The sequence below is a fragment of the Oncorhynchus kisutch genome, linkage group LG15 (genome assembly GCF_002021735.2).
Source record: "Oncorhynchus kisutch isolate 150728-3 linkage group LG15, Okis_V2, whole genome shotgun sequence".
NCBI classification, from domain to species: domain Eukaryota; kingdom Metazoa; phylum Chordata; class Actinopteri; order Salmoniformes; family Salmonidae; genus Oncorhynchus; species Oncorhynchus kisutch.
The window spans coordinates 9911778-9930305 of record NC_034188.2 but is presented as its reverse complement, the minus strand read 5'-3'; the positions used below and the strand labels follow the sequence as shown (position 1 = coordinate 9930305).

The 18528-nt window shown below is 41.5% G+C and overlaps 1 protein-coding gene across 1 annotated transcript; it reads left to right on the top strand.

Annotated features, from left to right (window-relative positions):
• The first annotated feature begins 182 nt into the window (after window positions 1–182).
• Window positions 183–18087, top strand: LOC109880540 (homeobox protein EMX1). Its single transcript, XM_020472738.2, has 3 exons — window positions 183–911; window positions 15235–15419; window positions 16594–18087. Exons 1-3 carry the CDS (start codon window positions 569–571, stop codon window positions 16762–16764), a joined length of 699 nt encoding a protein of 232 aa, XP_020328327.1. The 5' UTR covers window positions 183–568; the 3' UTR covers window positions 16765–18087.
• Window positions 18088–18528: the final 441 nt, after the last annotated feature.

The following is an 18528-nucleotide window of genomic DNA, read 5'->3' as shown; positions in this document are numbered from 1 at the left end:
AAATAAAGCAGAAGCCACTCATTTAGATTTACAAAATGGCTGTTATGCTAGGTTTACACGGTCCTATCTGCGCATGCCCACCACACCTATGTCAGCGACAGTTGAGGGCAGGTATTGAGTCTGACGAGTGACAGGCTCTTTGTCAAAGGCTTAGCCTACTGATCCTGGCTCCTAATGCAGCACAGTCCAACATTTATTTCCAGGAGTGATGAGACTGAGACAAGTGCCAGTCTGTCATAAACACAATCACAGATGAATGAATCTGACGCTGCAGTGGTATCTAGAACCGAAACTTGATTTTTGTCAGATGGTTAAAGCAGAGAAATCCGGTCGATAACCTACTGAAGACAAGGTTCGGAGAGAGTGAACCGGATCTACAGGAAACCCGCTTCCAGAGGTCCACGGATATAGGCAGCACGATTTGCACGCGTGAGGGACTGCGAGTTATGGATTTCCCGGGAACTGTTCTGCTACTACTGTTGTGAGGTTTTCTTCTGCATCACCTGTTTTATAACTGTGTCATTGAATATATTATTAGAAATATATCAACTATAGCCTATTCTTGATCATGTACCAACATAGTAAGAAGTGTTTTACCATCGAATCCCTTGTTGGGAAAGACGTGAACTCTTCGACTAACGGGGACGAACCGATCAGACCCACAGCGCTGAGGTTCATGGAATCAATTCACCCGGCGCCCTTTGGGAGTTGTTTCCAGAACTCCGGCAGGACTTTATACGGCAGTCCAGACATGATGTTCCCTGACCCGGGCACACACACAGGGAACTCCGGTCTGCCCCTGCATCCCCTCCAGCTTCCATCGCAGCATTTCTTCAACCCGCATCAGAGAGACACGTTGAATTTCTACCCGTGGGTTCTTCGAAATAGATATCTCGGTCACAGGTTCCAAGGTAAGCGGAACAAATTCTTAAATTGAATGAATATTACCAAAGTTATTATTTTCAATAATATCATATGTTTGGGCATATCCTTGCATGATTGATAAAGAAACACGAACTAAATTCCAACGACTGTACGCATCAGAAATGAGAACTCAGTCGAGTTGACTGATGGAAGAACTGTCCTTATTGATCCCTGAACATGCAACATGTTGTTAGGTATTTTAATCAGGATACAAATCATGTATTAAAAGGGTTAAGCAACAAAAACAGGACCAAATCAAATGATTAAAACTACTGAAATTTGTTTGGAAATGAAAACGTTTCAACATCCAACTAAAGCTTTTACTATTTATATGTGAAGTACTTTTGCTTGTTTAAAGTTATGTCTATGCATTATTCGTACATTTCAGAGATTGGATGCATTAAATGAAACGTAAAAACATTGCACCCAGGATTTGCGCCCGCCCGTAGCTTAAAACAACTGTTTTGTTAAACCTAGAACATTTCAGTAGTTTAATTTTGGAACGTTAACATGTTTTAATTCAAGTAGACTATATTGTTTATTTTTATTCATTTAAAATGCTCATCAAAATCATTGCATTTTCTTATTTATGTATGTTCCCAAAAAGGTTGTTAGGAGATCAATAGTCTAATATGGTGAATAATAATACCAGGGTCAATTAATTGTGATTTAAATGTGTGAGCTCTATGCAATTATACAAAGAAAACAATATAAAATAAGAACAATATTTATCTAACAAATAGGCCTATAATTATTTATTGTTTCCCTTTTACCTACCCATTCGTTTTAGGTTTTGCATTATTCAGAAAGTTAATTATAAGCAGTGATGGAAAAAGTAACCAATTGCCATATTTGAGTAAAAGTATAGATACCTTAACAGAAAATGACTCAAGTAAAAGTCCCCCAGTAAAATACGACTTGAGTAAAAGTCTAAAAGTATTTTGTTTTAAATATATTAAATATGCTTGAGGTATCAAAAGTAAATGTAATTGATAAAATATGCTTAAGTATCAAAATCAAAAGTATAAATCATTTCAATGACCTTCTATTAAGCAAACTAGACGGAACGATTTTCTTGTTTTTTAAATGTACGGATAGCCAGGGGGCACACTCCAACACTCAGACATCATTTACAAACGAAGCATCTGTGTTTAGTGAGTCCGCCAGATCAGAGGCAGTAGGGATGACCAGGGATGTTCTCTTGATACGTCTGTGAATTAGACCGTTTTCCTGTCCTGCAAAGCATTCGAAATGTAACGAGTACTTCTGGGTGTCAGAGAAAATATATTGAGTTAAATGTACATCATTTTCTTTTGGGATGTAGTGAAGTGAAAGTAAAAGTTGTCAAAAATATAAATAGTAAAGTACAGATACCTCTCCCTAAAAATACTTAAATGGTACTTTTACTTAAGTACTTTACACCACTGATTATACGGATTTTTGTTTCTTAAATATTTAGATATAATGAACTAATAATTATGTAATATGAAAGTAATTTTAATGAAAAATAACAAAAGACAGGAATATTGTAATATTATTAGTTTATAATAATATTATAGTATTATTACAAATAAAACAGCAATCACAAACAATAAACAAATAATAACAATAATAATAATACTATTTAATTAAATTAATTTGCTTTGTGTTCTACTTTAGATTTAAAGGCTGTCCATTTCTGATAAGACAATAACTATTTGAAAATGGACCAGCTTTTAGCAACCAAACAAAGCCATGAGAGAAATTGAATATTGGAAAATCTCAATATTCAGTGACCAAAACCTTAAATCTTCTCATTCAAACTATTTGCAGTACATATATGCAATACATGGTGAACATCCTTAATAACTGATGCTAGGTGGTCCTCAAAAAACAAAGCAATTTGTTATTAAACCAGACAGATCAATAACTTTCAACACTCATCTCGTTGACTCAGTGGACAGCAGTGGTTAGTCACATCAGGTGTACTCTCAGGTATGTTACACTCTGACCAGTCAGCCCAGGGCCGTATTCACTGTGTCTCAGAGTATTAGTGCTGATCTAGGATCCATTAATTAATTCTAGGATCCATTAATGAATACGATTATGAGGACAAAGGGGGGGGGTCTGATCCTAGATCAGCACTCCTCCTCTTTACCAGGTAACCTTCAGGGTGTACCTCAGTCAGGTAATCAGTGGGAGTCAGAGGTTGTTGTCACTGTTGCTCAGATCAGGAGCTCAGATAAAGTGTCTTTGTTTACGGACACAGCAGATCCACTCACTGATGGTGTCCAATAACCATGAAAACTAGTGTTTAGACAAGGCTAACTACAGACCGGAGGAGTGAGAGGAGAGGAATAGCCATCATGACTGTCACTTACTGTTAGAGATGGATGGATGGATGGGAGATTGATTTTCTTTCTTAATCCCCCACTTCCTGAGAGGTTGACAGAGAGAGAGCGAGGTTGAGAGAGAGGTTGACAGAGAGAGGTTGAGAGAGGTTGAGAGAGAGAGGTTGAGAGAGGTTGAGAGAGGTTGAGAGAGAGAGAGAGCGAGGTTGAGAGAGAGGTTGAGAGAGAGGTTGACAGAGAGAGGTTGAGAGAGGTTGAGAGAGAGGTTGACAGAGAGAGGTTGAGAGAGGTTGACAGAGAGAGGTTGAGAGAGGTTGAGAGAGAGGTTGACAGAGAGAGGTTGAGAGAGAGGTTGACAGAGAGAGGTTGAGAGAGAGGTTGACAGAGAGAGGTTGAGAGAGGTTGACAGAGAGAGGTTGAGAGAGAGGTTGACAGAGAGAGGTTGAGAGAGGTTGAGAGAGAGAGAGAGGTTGAGAGAGGTTGAGAGAGAGGTTGACAGAGAGAGGTTGAGAGAGGTTGAGAGAGAGAGGTTGAGAGAGGTTGAGAGAGAGGTTGACAGAGAGAGGTTGAGAGAGGTTGAGAGAGAGAGGTTGAGAGAGGTTGAGAGAGAGGTTGACAGAGAGAGAGCGAGGTTGAGAGAGAGGTTGACAGAGAGAGGTTGAGAGAGAGAGGTTGAGAGAGAGGTTGACAGAGAGAGGTTGAGAGAGGTTGAGAGAGAGGTTGACAGAGAGAGGTTGAGAGAGGTTGAGAGAGAGACATCATTACAACACTGTATATATACATAATATAACATTTAAAATGTATTTTTTCTTTTGGAACTTTTATAAGTGTATTGTTTACAGTTAATTGTTTTTGAATTGAGAGATTGAGAGAGAGAGCTAGAGAGAGAGAGAGCTAGAGAGAGAGAGTGAGAGAGAGAGAGGTTGAGAAAGGTTGAGAGAGAGAGAGGTTGAGAGAGAGAGAGAGAGGTTGACAGAGAGAGAGAGGGAGGTTGAGAGAGAGAGGTTGAGATAGAGAGAGAGAGAGAGAGAGAGAGACAGAGAGAGAGAGAGGTTGAGAGAAGTTGAGAGAGAGGTTGAGAGAGAGAGAGAGAGAGAGGTTGAGATAGAGACAGAGAGAGAGAGAGAGGTTGAGAGAAGTTGAGGGAGAGATGTTGAGAGAGAGAGGTTGGGAGAGAGAGATAGAGAGAGAGAGAGAGAGAGAGAGAGAGGGAGAGAGAGAGAGAGAGGGAGGTTGAGAGAGAGGTTGAGAGAGGTTGAGAGAGGTTGAGATAGAGAGACACAGAGAGAGAGAGAGAGAGAGAGAGAGATGTTGAGAGAAGTTGAGAGAGAGGTTGAGAGAGAGAGAGAGGTTGAGATAGAGAGAGGTTGAGAGAGAGAGCGAGAGAGAGGTTGAGAGAAATTGAGAGACAGAGGTTGGGAGAGAGAGAGGTTGGGAGAGAGAGACAGAGGTTGAGAACAGAACAATATTAACAGGATCTTAGGTCCTACACATGTGAGCACTTATTTATATTGGGGTGCATTTTAGTGTGTAGCCGTTGGGGTGCATTTCAGTGTGTAGCCTTTGGAGTGCATTTCATTGTGTAGCCTTTGGGGTGCATTCCCGTGTGTAGCCTTTGGGGTGTATTTCAGTGTGTAGCCTTTGGGGTGCATTTCATTGTGTATCCTTTGGGGAATGTTTCAGTGTCTAGCCTTTAGGGTGCATTTCAGTGTGTAGCCATTGGGGTACATTTCAGTGTGTTGCCTTTGGGGTACATTTCAGTGTGTAGTCTTTGGGATGCATTTCAGTGTGTAGCCTTTGGGGTGCATTTCAGTGTGTAGCCTTTGGGGTGCATTTCAGTGTGTAGCCTTTGGGGTGCATTTCAGTGTGTTGCCTTTGGGGTGCATTTCAGTGTGTTGCCTTTGGGGTACATTTCAGTGTGTAGTCTTTGGGGTGCATTTCAGTGTGTAGCCTTTGGGGTGCATTTCAGTGCATTTCGGTGTATAGCCTTTGGGGTACATTTCGGTGTATAGCCTTTGGGGTACATTTCGGTGTATAGCCTTTGGGGTACATTTCGGTGTGTAGCCTTTGGGGTGAATTTCAGTGCATTTCAGTGTGTAGCCTTTGGGGTGTATTTCAGTGCATTTCGGTGTATAGCCTTTGGGGTACATTTCGGTGTATAGCCTTTGGGGTGCATTTCAGTGTGTATGGGATTGTTATCACCAGGGAGGAAGGCAGACAGTAAAATTCACCCATCTCATGGTCTGATGGTCTGGAGGTTTGCTCTGACACATTGTTTTGTGTTGAATGCCAGGAGACACGTGTTGGAAGTTAACTTGTAGGATAACTGCATTGTAAACATTATTTTCCTAACATATTTGATAGTTCATAGAATCCTTCTCTTCTTCTTGTCGTTTAGTCCTTTTGTTTATAACCAGACAGAAAAACAAACAATCAATCAATCAACCAACCACAGTCAGATAAAGACCATCCACCCCTACTTTATATTGAAATAGACCATCCTCCCCCCTTATTTACCACCATCCTCCCCCTTATTTACCACCATCCTCCCCCCTTATTTACCACCATCCTCCCCCCTTATTTACCACCATCCTCCCCCTTATTTACCACCATCCTCCCCCTTATTTACCACCATCCTCCCCCTTATTTACCACCATCCTCCCCCCTTATTTACCACCATCCTCCCCCTTATTTACCACCATCCTCCCCTTATTTACCACCATCCTCCCCCGTATTTACCACCATCCTCCCCCCTTATTTACCACCATCCTCCCCCCTTATTTACCACCATCCCCCCCTTACTTACCTCCATCCTCCCCCCTTATTTACCACCATCCTCCCCCCTTATTTACCACCACCCCCCCCTTACTTACCACCATCCTCCCCCCTTATTTACCACCATCCTCCCCCTTATTTACCACCATCCTCCCCTTATTTACCACCATCCTCCCCCGTATTTACCACCATCCTCCCCCCTTATTTACCACCATCCTCCCCCCTTATTTACCACCATCCCCCCCTTACTTACCACCATCCTCCCCCCTTATTTACCACCATCCTCCCCCCTTATTTACCACCATCCCCCCCTTACTTACCACCATCCTCCCCCCTTATTTACCACCATCCTCCCCCCTTATTTACCACCATCCTCCCCCCTTATTTACTACCATCCCCCCTTATTTACCACCATCCTCCCCCCTTATTTACCACCATCCTCCCCCCTTATTTACCACCACCCCCCCCCTTATTTACCACCATCCTCCCCCCTTATTTACCACCATCCTCCCCCCTTATTTACCACCATCCTCCCCCCTTATTTACCACCATCCTCCCCCCTTATTTACCACCATCCTCCCCCTTATTTACCACCATCCTCCCCCTTATTTACCACCATCCTCCCCCTTATTTACCACCATCCTCCCCCCTTATTTACCACCATCCTCCCCCCTTATTTACCACCATCCTCCCCCTTATTTACCGCCATCCTCCCCCCTTATTTACCACCATCCTCCCCCCTTATTTACCACCATCCTCCCCCCTTATTTACCACCATCCTCCCCCTTATTTACCACCATCCTCCCCCCTTATTTACCACCATCCTCCCCCCTTATTTACCACCCTCCTCCCCCCTTATTTATCATCCATCTGACTGCCTCCATATTCATCCATCTAGGGTTAGAATGAGAGATTGGCCCCCACCACTACCCAGTGTGTAGCTTACTGCTGACAAGACCAGTCTTGTTGGTGCCAGGGGACTGGTGTTCCTGGTGATGAACACAGCTCTCTGGCTGGCGCTGCCATCTGCTCCCTAGTAGTCATGTTGGAGGCATGTTCCCCAACCCGCTGAGTACAGGCCAAAGTGTTGAAGGCTCATCCCCTGGAGGGTATTCCCTCTGTGGCTGGGGCTGAGCCTTACAGTTTAGGGTTAGTATTCACAAATAGTCTCAGAGTCGGAGTGTTGATTTAGGATCATGTCACCCAGTACATATTATTATATTTATTATGATCTATACGGCTAAACTGATCCTAGATCAGCACTCTTACTGAGCATTAGTGTTCAGCCTGGTGAGTTCTTCCCCCAGTCTCAGACTTCCCCAGAGGGATTTGAGTGGAGGTTACGCCACTAACGCCATATGACAGATGATGTCAGTCTGACTGTCTATCTGAGTGGCTAAACCACCAGCCAGAACCAGCATGGAAAGAGATCAGGGTGCCTTGTGAGCATCAGGCGACAAGTGGCTAATCTGCCCTTGAATTCTGTCCTGCTAGCTAACGCTCAAAGAGCAGAGGTCTCCAACCTTTTCTAGCATGTCGTGAGCTACACATTTGTTTTCTAGCCATTAAATAGGCACAATTTTCTCTTCTCCTCTGCAACTCTTCCCCAGGTCCTTAGTGTTCCACAGAAAATAGTGCACTATGTTTTCTTGCCAATATACCTGGTAAAATAAGGGATATTAAACAACTCTAAGGTGGGCCCTATAAAATCTGTGTTTTTTTTCACAGATTCTGCTTTATATTTTCACAAATTCTGTTATCTCAGTGAAAATGTTCCTGTTTTTTGATTACTATTATATTTCACTTATATTTCTGAGTCCATGTCAATGGTGAAATCACATCAGAAGACCATTTTTTTGGGCCCTGAAGAACACATTAGGATTTATGAGTGTAATTCCCCTTTAATTGTGCGTCTGGCTCTTTAATTGCGCATCTAGCGAGTGAGGAATGTGCGATATAATTTGCCGGTCGAGTGATGGTTCTAATGCCAAAGTTAGCAAATAACAAATAATAGATACAAATGATATACTTACTCGTGCTATACTTCTGCCAGGTAAAACTACTTTGCAGTTAACATTTAATTGTGACCTTTTTGGGGAAATTATTTCTGTTATCCCACTAGATGGTTATCACATTAAATGGCCACACACGGAGTGATAGACAAACGCGCACACCACACGGACCGACAAGGGTAATATTGCTGGAAATTAATTAGCAGTTTTTTTTTTAAGCCAATAGTGGCTAACCAGGGGTGGGATAATGTCAATGTTGCGTCAATTAGATAGTAGCTGGGAGCTTGATGCTTGTGAGATTTGTTAATGACAGTTTGCAGTGGAACACACGAAAATGACATTTACTTTCAGAATTGTTTGGCAAGCTACTCATAGATGGGTGGTGAGCTACTGGAGACCCCTGACAGACTGACCAGGTGAACACTTATTGATGTCACCTGTTAAATCCACTTCAATCCGTGTAGATGAAGGGGAGGAGACAGGGTATAGAAGGATTTTTCAAGCTTGTTTAGACAATTGAGACGTGGATTGTGTATGTGTGTTATTCAGAGGGTGACTGGACAAGACAAAAGATTGAAGTACGTTTGAACAGGGTATGGTAGTAGGTGCCAGGCGCACTAGTTTGTATCAAGAACTGCAACGCTGCTGGGGTTTCCTGCTCAACAGTTTCCTGTGTGTATCAAGAATGGTTCACCACCCAAAGGACATCCAGCCAATTTAACACAACTGTGGGAAGCATTTAAGTTAATATGGGCCAGCATCCCTGTGGAACGCTTTCTACACCTTGTAGAGTCCATGCCATGAGGAATTGAGGCTGGTTCTCTGGACCTAAGGGGAGGGGTGCAACTCGATAGGATGGTGTTCTTAATGTTTTGATCACTCAGTGTATATTCATCTGTGCATGGGGGGGGGGAACATTGCATGGGGGGGAAAAATTGCATGGGGGGGAAACATTGCATGGGGGGGAAATATTGCATGGGGGGAAGACATTGCATGGGGGGGAAGACATTGTTTTGAGTAGAAGGTGTAGTCACTTTTTTTGTCTTGTAAAAAGCCACCAATACAAGCTGAGGAAACCTACTATTAGCTGCTATTACCATTTGCTATGTTGTTGTCTTAGGTTTCTCTTTATGTAGTGTTGTGTTGTCTCTCTTTATGTAGTGTTGTATGGTCTCTCTTTATGTAATGTTGTGTGGTCTCTCTTTATGTAGTGTTGTATGGTCTCTTTATGTAATGTTGTGTGGTCTCTCTTTATGTAATGTTGTGTGGTCTCTCTTTATGTAATGTTGTGTGGTCTCTCTTTATGTAGTGTTGTGTAGTCTCTCTTTATGTAGTGTTGTGTGGTCTCTCTTTATGTAGTGTTGTGTGGTCTCTCTTTATGTAATGTTGTGTGGTCTCTCTTTATGTAGTGTTGTGTGGTCTCTCTTTATGTAGTGTTGTGTGGTCTCTCTTTATGTAATGTTGTGTGGTCTCTCTTTATGTAGTGTTGTATGGTCTCTTTATGTAATGTTGTGTGGTCTCTCTTTATGTAATGTTGTGTGGTCTCTCTTTATGTAATGTTGTGTGGTCTCTCTTTATGTAGTGTTGTGTGGTCTCTCTTTATGTAGTGTTGTGTGGTCTCTCTTTATGTAGTGTTGTGTGGTCTCTCTTTATGTAATGTTGTGTGGTCTCTCTTTATGTAATGTTGTGTGGTCTCTCTTTATGTAATGTTGTGTGGTCTCTCTTTATGTAGTGTTGTGTGGTCTCTCTTTATGTAGTGTTGTGTGGTCTCTCTTTATGTAGTGTTGTATGGTCTCTCTTTATGTAGTGTTGTGTGGTCTCTCTTTATGTAATGTTGTGTGGTCTCTCTTTATGTAATGTTGTGTGGTCTCTCTTTATGTAGTGTTGTGTGGTCTCTCTTTATGTAGTGTTGTGTTGTCTCTCTTGTCGTGATGTGTGTTTTTTTTTGTCCTATATTTCTTTATTTAATTTTTGTAATTTTAATCCCAACCCCTGTCCCCCTTCAGGAGGCCTTTTGCCTTTTGGTTGGCCATCATTTTAAATAATAATTTGTTCTTAACTGACTTGACTAGTTTAAATAAAATAATAAGAAAGACTTCTTTTAGATAAACTGGAGATGTGTAACTCAGTACCGTTGTCTGTGAGTAGTGCAGCTGGTCATATCAGACCTGCTAGTGAAGATATGACCATAAGCACATATGTTATGCTAGGGAAGAAATACATGGTTGTTTCCACAGACAGAGCTTTCATTTAACTCATTTAACTGTCTGTAGTAGAGAGCATCAGGCCAGTTTCTAACTAGGTTTATATTCGCGTGACATTATCATTTAAATAAAAAAATTGTAGACATAATGTTTCATCATAGCAATATCACAACAAGGTATTTCCATAGTACATTTAGTCCAATATTCAGTACCCCTTTAGGTCGGTTTCAAAGCTTGTGTACCATAGCAGCAGGGTGGCCTAGTGGTTAGAGCGTTGGACTAGTAACTGGAAGGTTCAAACCCCCGAGCTGACAAGGTTCAAATCTGTCGTTCTGCCCCTGAACAGGCACTTAACCCACTGTTCCTAGGCCGTCATTGAAAATAAGAGTTTGTTCTTAACTGACTTGCCTAGTTAAACAAAGGTAAAATAAATAGCATCGGTATTCGCTAGTCCAAGGTCACGGTCAGTTTTGACGGCTTCTCTGTGTCCGTCTCCTTTCATAGATGCTCCATCTTCAGTCCATGTTTTGCATGTGAACGAATGTGGCTGGACACTGAAGCCCTGCTGTCGCTGATTTAATTCATTTGGTTTGACAGACTCCTCACAGCTTTCGGTGCATCCCACACACTGTCCCTCAACTGCCGAGCTGTAACCGATTTTTGCGTACGCGTGTTTGAGGTTATATTTGTGCTGCAAGGTTCTTTTCAAGCCAGGCACAACCTTTTCTTGTGGCGGTCAAATCATTTATTGATGGATTTGTTTATGTAAAAATGTTGAAGTTTCTTTTTAATGTGTGATTTTAATAAACGAACCCTAATCCTAGGAGGGCAGATGTTGGGCCTGTGGCGAGAAGAAAGTCATGTACACAATGAAACTGAACGACAAGGACATTTTACTATTGCCCTGTGTTGAATGAAGTCGGGTATGTTCATACGATTCAATTTGTTTAATTGCACAACACTTCGTCTTCACAACAATAGTTTTTTTGCATTTTCCCAGCCCGAGATATTTACGTGTGATGTCATATGAGGCGTTACTGAACACTTAGGTTTCATGCTCAGCGGTGAATACACTAAAGGCCCTACATGTATACAAATGAGCTTAATGTCACAATATAGAGAGGTGAAGTCCCTGAACTGCTCTACAAATGGTAAAATACCCCTCTTGTTCTGAATGAACCTGCCATCCATAACTTATGAATGAAATAACGGGAATCAGTATTGAAACTAGACAATCTAGTTCTGGAGGTTTTTATTGAGTCTAGCCTAAGAGAAGTGTTCACAAAGCTTTATGGAATAAATCACTTTAAATTACAGTACAATTGAAACCCAATACATGTGATTCATGTCTTTGTAACTTTTTTCCCAACGAAGCAATGTCCTAATTAAAGTATCTTATTTTGAAACACTTTGATCTGAATAGCAAAGATACGTTTCTCTCACAATAAACATATGCTTATGCGGGCCCTCTGTGCGTTCTCGATGGGCCGTGACCAATGTTCTCTCAACAACAACAAAAATCCTGGGCACTGAGCAAATTTAAGGTCTGCTGAGCGGAAACTTGAAGCGCACATTTACTGTGAACACTGAGGCTGTACCCACTTTAAGTTAGTGTTAACAGTGGTCAGGTGGTCACTGTGGCCATTTGATCATAATGTTGGCCTATCAGAGTGACCTACCATCAAAAACAATGGAGGAAATGCATCCCATAACATTTTAACATGGAATTAGCTCTTCTATCATTCAGACTACAGGAGCAGCAATGTGTGGTTTTCAATGTAGGTCTACATTCCATCAGACTTCTGAAAAAACACGCAGGGCTTGACATTAACCTGTTTATTCACTTGTCCTTCAGACAAGGAGGTGACTGAAAATGTTGTTGTGTTGTTTGATGGAAGAAACCACTTTACAAAATAAAATGCATCATTATTCCCATACCATTATTACAGAGAATTAGACACATTATGCTACCCTCTGCCTATTGGCTACTTAGCTTATTCAAACCCGTCTCAAAATACAACACTGCCCCTTTAAGACAAAAAGCTCTTTACTGGCTTTTCAAAGATGTCTAGAAATGTACATGTTTTGTAGGAAGCAACCACTCCTCCATTGCTGACTACAAATGATCTGTAACTGGGCTAGTAACTCACTAACCAGCAAAGGATATGAACAGAATGTGCACACATGGCTTCATGCAGCTCTCCCTTTGATCTCAAAACAAGCACATCTACTCAGAACCGCTCATGCTGTTAACACAGTCCAGTTCAAAAGTAAATGGCACAGATCCATATATGGCAATGGGCTATTTGCATATAGGCCTACTATAGCTCTGATTGGTTATGCCGTACCTATCTGTGTACAGTACAGGCTGAGTCATGTGTGTCACTGCAATAAAATCCTTCTCCGATGCGTTCTGCCCACAACAAAATCTCTTGCATAGTTCGTTTTTGTTTCAGTATATTGCATTGATTTTGATCAGAATTGCCACAGTAAAGGGAAACGTTGATAGTGTTAAGGCAGAAAACTCTAGAAAGTTGAATGAAGTTCAATCTCGTGCTTCTCTCTGTAGGCTGATATTTATTCTGCCTGTAGTCCCAGGGGGAGCTATTAGAGGGAATATTGGTCATGACCATGATAAATCAGGGAGGTGTTTCTTTTTTCAAATGTATCTCTCTGTGTGTGTGTGTGTGTGTGTGTGTGTGTGTGTGTGTGTGTGTGTGTGTGTGTGTGTGTGTGTGTGTGTGTGTGTGTGTGTGTGTGTGTGTGGAACCAATAAGCTCGTTTTTGAAAGTCCCAGTCCCTTTATCTGTTGTTTCCTAAATGTGATGACATTCAAACGTGATGTGTAATGCATACAGTATATCATCTCCTTCATGATACATCTGTCTACATAATAGAACAAGCATGTGGAATGAGGTGTGGTGGCATTGTGAAATGGAGGATGATATCACAACCTAACATTAGTAACTTTTACATGTACATGAATCAATTACTCACGTTATGGGAAAGTGTCATGAATGATGAGTCAAGTGAAGATGCCCATCGGGGCACATTGATGTGGCTGATACTGGCCTAGAGAGCAGCATACACTAAATATCAACACTGATGCCCTCCTTAGCAACATGCACTACATATCAACACTGATGCCCTCCTTAGCAACATACACTACATATCAACACTGATGCCCTCCTTAGCAACATACACTACATATCAACAATGATGCCCTCCTTAGCAACATGCACTACATATCAACACTGATGCCCTCCTTAGCAACATGCACTACATATCAACACAGATGCCCTCCTTAGCAACATGCAATGTTTCAACACTGATGCCCTCCTTAGCAACATACACTACATATCAACACTGATGCCCTACTTAGCAACATACACTACATATCAACACTGATGCCCTCCTTAGCAACATACACTACATATCAACAATGATGCCCTCCTTAGCAACATGCACTACATATCAACACTGATGCCCTCCTTAGCAACATGCACTACATATCAACACTGATGTCCTCCTTAGCAGCATACACTACATATCAACACTGATGCCCTCCTTAGCAACATACACTACGTATCAACACTGATGCCCTCCTTAGCAACATGCACTACGTATCAACACTGATGCCCTCCTTAGCAACATACACTACGTATCAACACTGATGCCCTCCTTAGCAACATACACTACATATCAACACTGATGCCCTCCTTAGCAACATACACTACATATCAACACTGATGCCCTCCTTAGCAACATACACTACATATCAACACTGATGCCCTCCTTAGCAGCATAGACTACATATCAACACTGATGCCCTCCTTAGCAACATACACTACATATCAACACTGATGCCCTCCTTAGCAACATGCAATGTTTCAACACTGATGCCCTCCTTAGCAACATACACTACATATCAACACTGATGCCCTCCTTAGCAACATACACTACATATCAACACTGATGCCCTCCTTAGCAACATACACTACGTATCAACACTGATGCCCTCCTTAGCAACATACACTACATATCAACACTGATGCCCTCCTTAGCAACATACACTACATATCAACACTGAGGCCCTCCTTATCAACATACACTACATATCAACACTGATGCCCTCCTTAGCAACATACACTACATATCAACACTGATGCCCTCCTTAGCAACATACACTACATATCAACACTGATGCCCTCCTTAGCAACATACACTACATATCAACACTGATGCCCTCCTTAGCAGCATACAATGTGTTTCAACACTGATGCCCTCCTTAGCAACATACACTACATATCAACACTGATGTCCTCCTTAGCAACATACACTACATATCAACACTGATGCCCTCCTTAGCAGCATACAATGTGTTTCAACACTGATGCCCTCCTTAGCAACATACACTACATATCAACACTGATGCCCTCCTTAGCAGCATACAATGTGTTTCAACACTGATGCCCTCCTTAGCAACATACACTACGTATCAACACTGATGTCCTCCTTAGCAACATACACTACGTATCAACACTGATGCCCTCCTTAGCAACATACACTACGTATCAACACTGATGCCCTCCTTAGCAACATACACTACATATCAACACTGATGCCCTCCTTAGCAACATACACTACATATCAACACTGATGCCCTCCTTAGCAACATACACTACATATCAACACTGATGCCCTCCTTAGCAGCATATACTACATATCAACACTGATGCCCTCCTTAGTCAGTGCTTTGCCCTCTTTTTGAGGTGTAATTGGACCAGCTATTAATCACAAAACAACACCATAGCCTACAAATAAAAACACGTAGTAAAAATCATTAGTATCAGTTTGCTGAGTTGTACAACAGTTAGTATACTCTAGCTTATCTCTGTACATATCCAACAAGAGCTGCTATGGTGTCATTCCTGTCTGTCAACCCTAAGTCTAACCCTCCACTTCCTCTCCCTCCTCTCCTCTCTCCAGGTGAGGACAGCAGCCCAGAGAACCTGCTCCTTCATGGGCCTTTCTCCCGCAAGCCAAAGCGCATCCGGACAGCCTTCTCCCCCTCGCAGCTCCTCAGACTGGAGAGGGCCTTTGAGAAGAACCACTATGTGGTGGGAGCAGAGCGGAAGCAGCTCGCCAGCGGCCTCTGCCTCACCGAGACACAGGTGAGTGTGATGGGGGGGCACAGCGATCTTGAACGCACCCGTAACATGGTTTTTAACGCACTCTAAACCCCTAGGGGTTAAAAGCCAATTTATGCTTGATCTGAAAATGTGGTTGAAGGCTCTGTATGGAGGGTGTGACGTACTTACGGAGCCACGAGGCTTGCGGAGGCCAGATTGAGCTCCGTACCGCATCACTGTGCGCCTCCCAATTTTTTTTTACAATGGGAAGGGCTCTGTATAGCTCCGCATTGACATGATTGCTTGACTGTAGGTGAGGGCGGCAGGTCCTGTATAAACACAAAAACTAAATTCCTTGACAACATCCTTCACAACAGCTGTGCCCTGACTTCAGAGGCCGTTTCACAGTAAATGCTGTACGGACACTGCAGATGTCGGATTTTACCATGCGGAGCCGTTTCAGGCATGGCTGCATTCCAGAGCACTGAAACGGATATGAGTAGGCTCTTAGTCAGAACCCCACAACACCCCCTCAACCAACGTATAGCAAAACCAGGTTTCAAGTTGTTTGTCCTACAGTAGTTATGGAGATGGGCATGGTGATGCCAATAAATCATGTAGTTCATTTCACAATTATTATTTATGACCTGATTTCTCTAATCACATCAGAAACACGCTGCTAACCAACAGCAATTCAGGCTTTTTCGCAATCATCTCATGCAATATATCATGCATTGGGAATACAGTATTGCGATGTGCTGAACTTTTAATTTCAAAAGTATTAGGCCAATAATTGAATCAAGCTTGTAAATAGGATATAAAAATAACCAGACAATGTCTGAATAATAATATAAAAATATGATGCTCTTTGCACGGCAAGAAGCTGTAAAGAACGACAGTATGTGAAGCCTTCGGCAGGCAATGTTTGGCAGTGTTATAGAAAGAACATGGAAGCAGTAACAGTTTTACACCCTGTGAAATATTGTCTCGGAAAAATCATTGTTGCTATGACACTTTGAAAAAAAAAGATTTGCTTAAAAATCATAGGGCAAAGGTAAATTTACTGAAGAAAATGTGTGTGTTCGATTCAGCTGTCTCAGAGTATTTCATGGAGGCGGACGAACGAGTTGTAGTAGTTTTTACAGCAAGCGCACTTCTATATTTTACCATTTGTTTCTTCCAGTGCTAAACTTGACGTCTCTCCTTTCTCTCCCAGGTAAAGGTTTGGTTCCAGAACAGGAGGACGAAGCACAAGAGACAGAAACTGGAGGAAGAGTCACCTGAGTCGCAGCAGAAGAGGAAAGGAAGCCAGCACGTCAGCCGCTGGAGGGTGGCTACGCACCAAGGCAGTAGCCTCGAGGACATCGATGTCATCTCGGAGGACTGACGTACGTCGTTGTCACCTTGATTGAACCGTCATAAATCATTCAACATGAACGCACACTGACCGACTGCTGACTGACTTGTGTCTGAATATGAGCAGTCTGTGTGCTCCTCTGAACACCTGATTTGATTTGACCTTTGATACCACCTGTTGTTAAATCAAACAGATGAACAACTTTAATGAAAACAATCAGAATGACTTCTTCATGTTGGACAGAAGAACTCTTGTTTGATCGTTAAAGAGACAAATCTGACATTTTGTAGCTGAAGGGGTTTTTGACCCAAGTGTATCATGTTATTACACAGCTGCAGCTGCTGTCAACGTGGTGGACATCTGCATTTGGTCTATGTTGCTTGCCGTAGTAGCACAAACTACTGAAGAGAGACCGTTTGACTTGGAGGAATTGTTCAGTACAGTTGGTTACTCTATTGTCTAACTATCCTTACTCACATTTAACAAAACATCATTATTGTTTTAACGTTTTCAGTTTGTTGATGTGTATTTGTACAATGCTCAATCTGCACAATTTAAATTTACCTTTATTTTACTAGGCAAGTCAGTTAAGAACAGATTCTTATTTTCAATGACGGCCTAGGAACAGTTGGTTAACTGCCTGTTCAGGGGCAGAACGACAGATTTTGTTTGTGGTAAAAATAAAATAAGCCATTGGTATGATAGCTATAGAGGAACCACCTCAGAACCTGCTGATTCTGTTTAGGATTTTTTTTCTTTTTTCTTAATTATAGTCTTTAGACCAGTCCCACTGAAAAGTAGGTAACCAACACTACAGACAATAAGTCATACCGATGCCACATTACCCTGAGATATGTTTTTCGATTCTCACATTGGAATAGTTTTGGACAATTTAAATTGTAAGTATTTATGCAAATCTAAAAAACGGTATTCTATGCATCGTTTGTCCTTGTTTTGTTTCCTCGGGATTTAAAAAGGCTGTTTGTGTCGAGTTTGTTACTTACTTTAAATTCATTCCACGTTTGCTTTTGCCTTTGACAAAATATTTGATAAATTATATTGAGACCATGTAGAATGTACAGTGCAGGCACATTACAACTTGTCCACAAGAATGACAAGAAAAACAAATGTTCCTCAATACTACATTTATTTCAGCAACATTACCATTCCTGAGATATAATGTTATGTAGCACTTCGTAGTGGAATATACATTTGCATTTGTTTTAAATAGATTAGGAATAATGCACTGTAAGTAGGAATCTTTCTTTGAACCTATTTCTCCGGAGAGTGAACGTTTTTTTGTACTTTCTGTGTGTGACCAGATGACTTTGGAAAATAAAAACATCAACCATATTTATTATGTGCGAGTATGTCTAAGCGTTCATTTTCTAACCTATTTTCAACATCCTATAATTGTCGACATGTCATCACTTCAAACTACAAACACATGTCGGTTAAATGACACAGAAAGTTGAAAAGTGATTTGATACACGACGATTTGTTCTTGGGTCTACACCTTTGTAGAACAGATAGTAATATATTTTTGTTGCGAGCTGCAGTTGAATAATCTTAGCTACACGTCAAGGCATCAGCGTATATTTGTTAAATGAATTAAATATATATTTTAAATAAAGTACAGAAGTCCTAGCATAGCATATATACAGAGCCGTGGTTATAGTTCAGAAATCTTTATCTTGTGTTATTTAAATATATATATATATATATATATATATTATCCATAAGAAACCCCAATGGTCTGTTGCCTGTGTTTTACTGATATTTATTTAGTTTGCG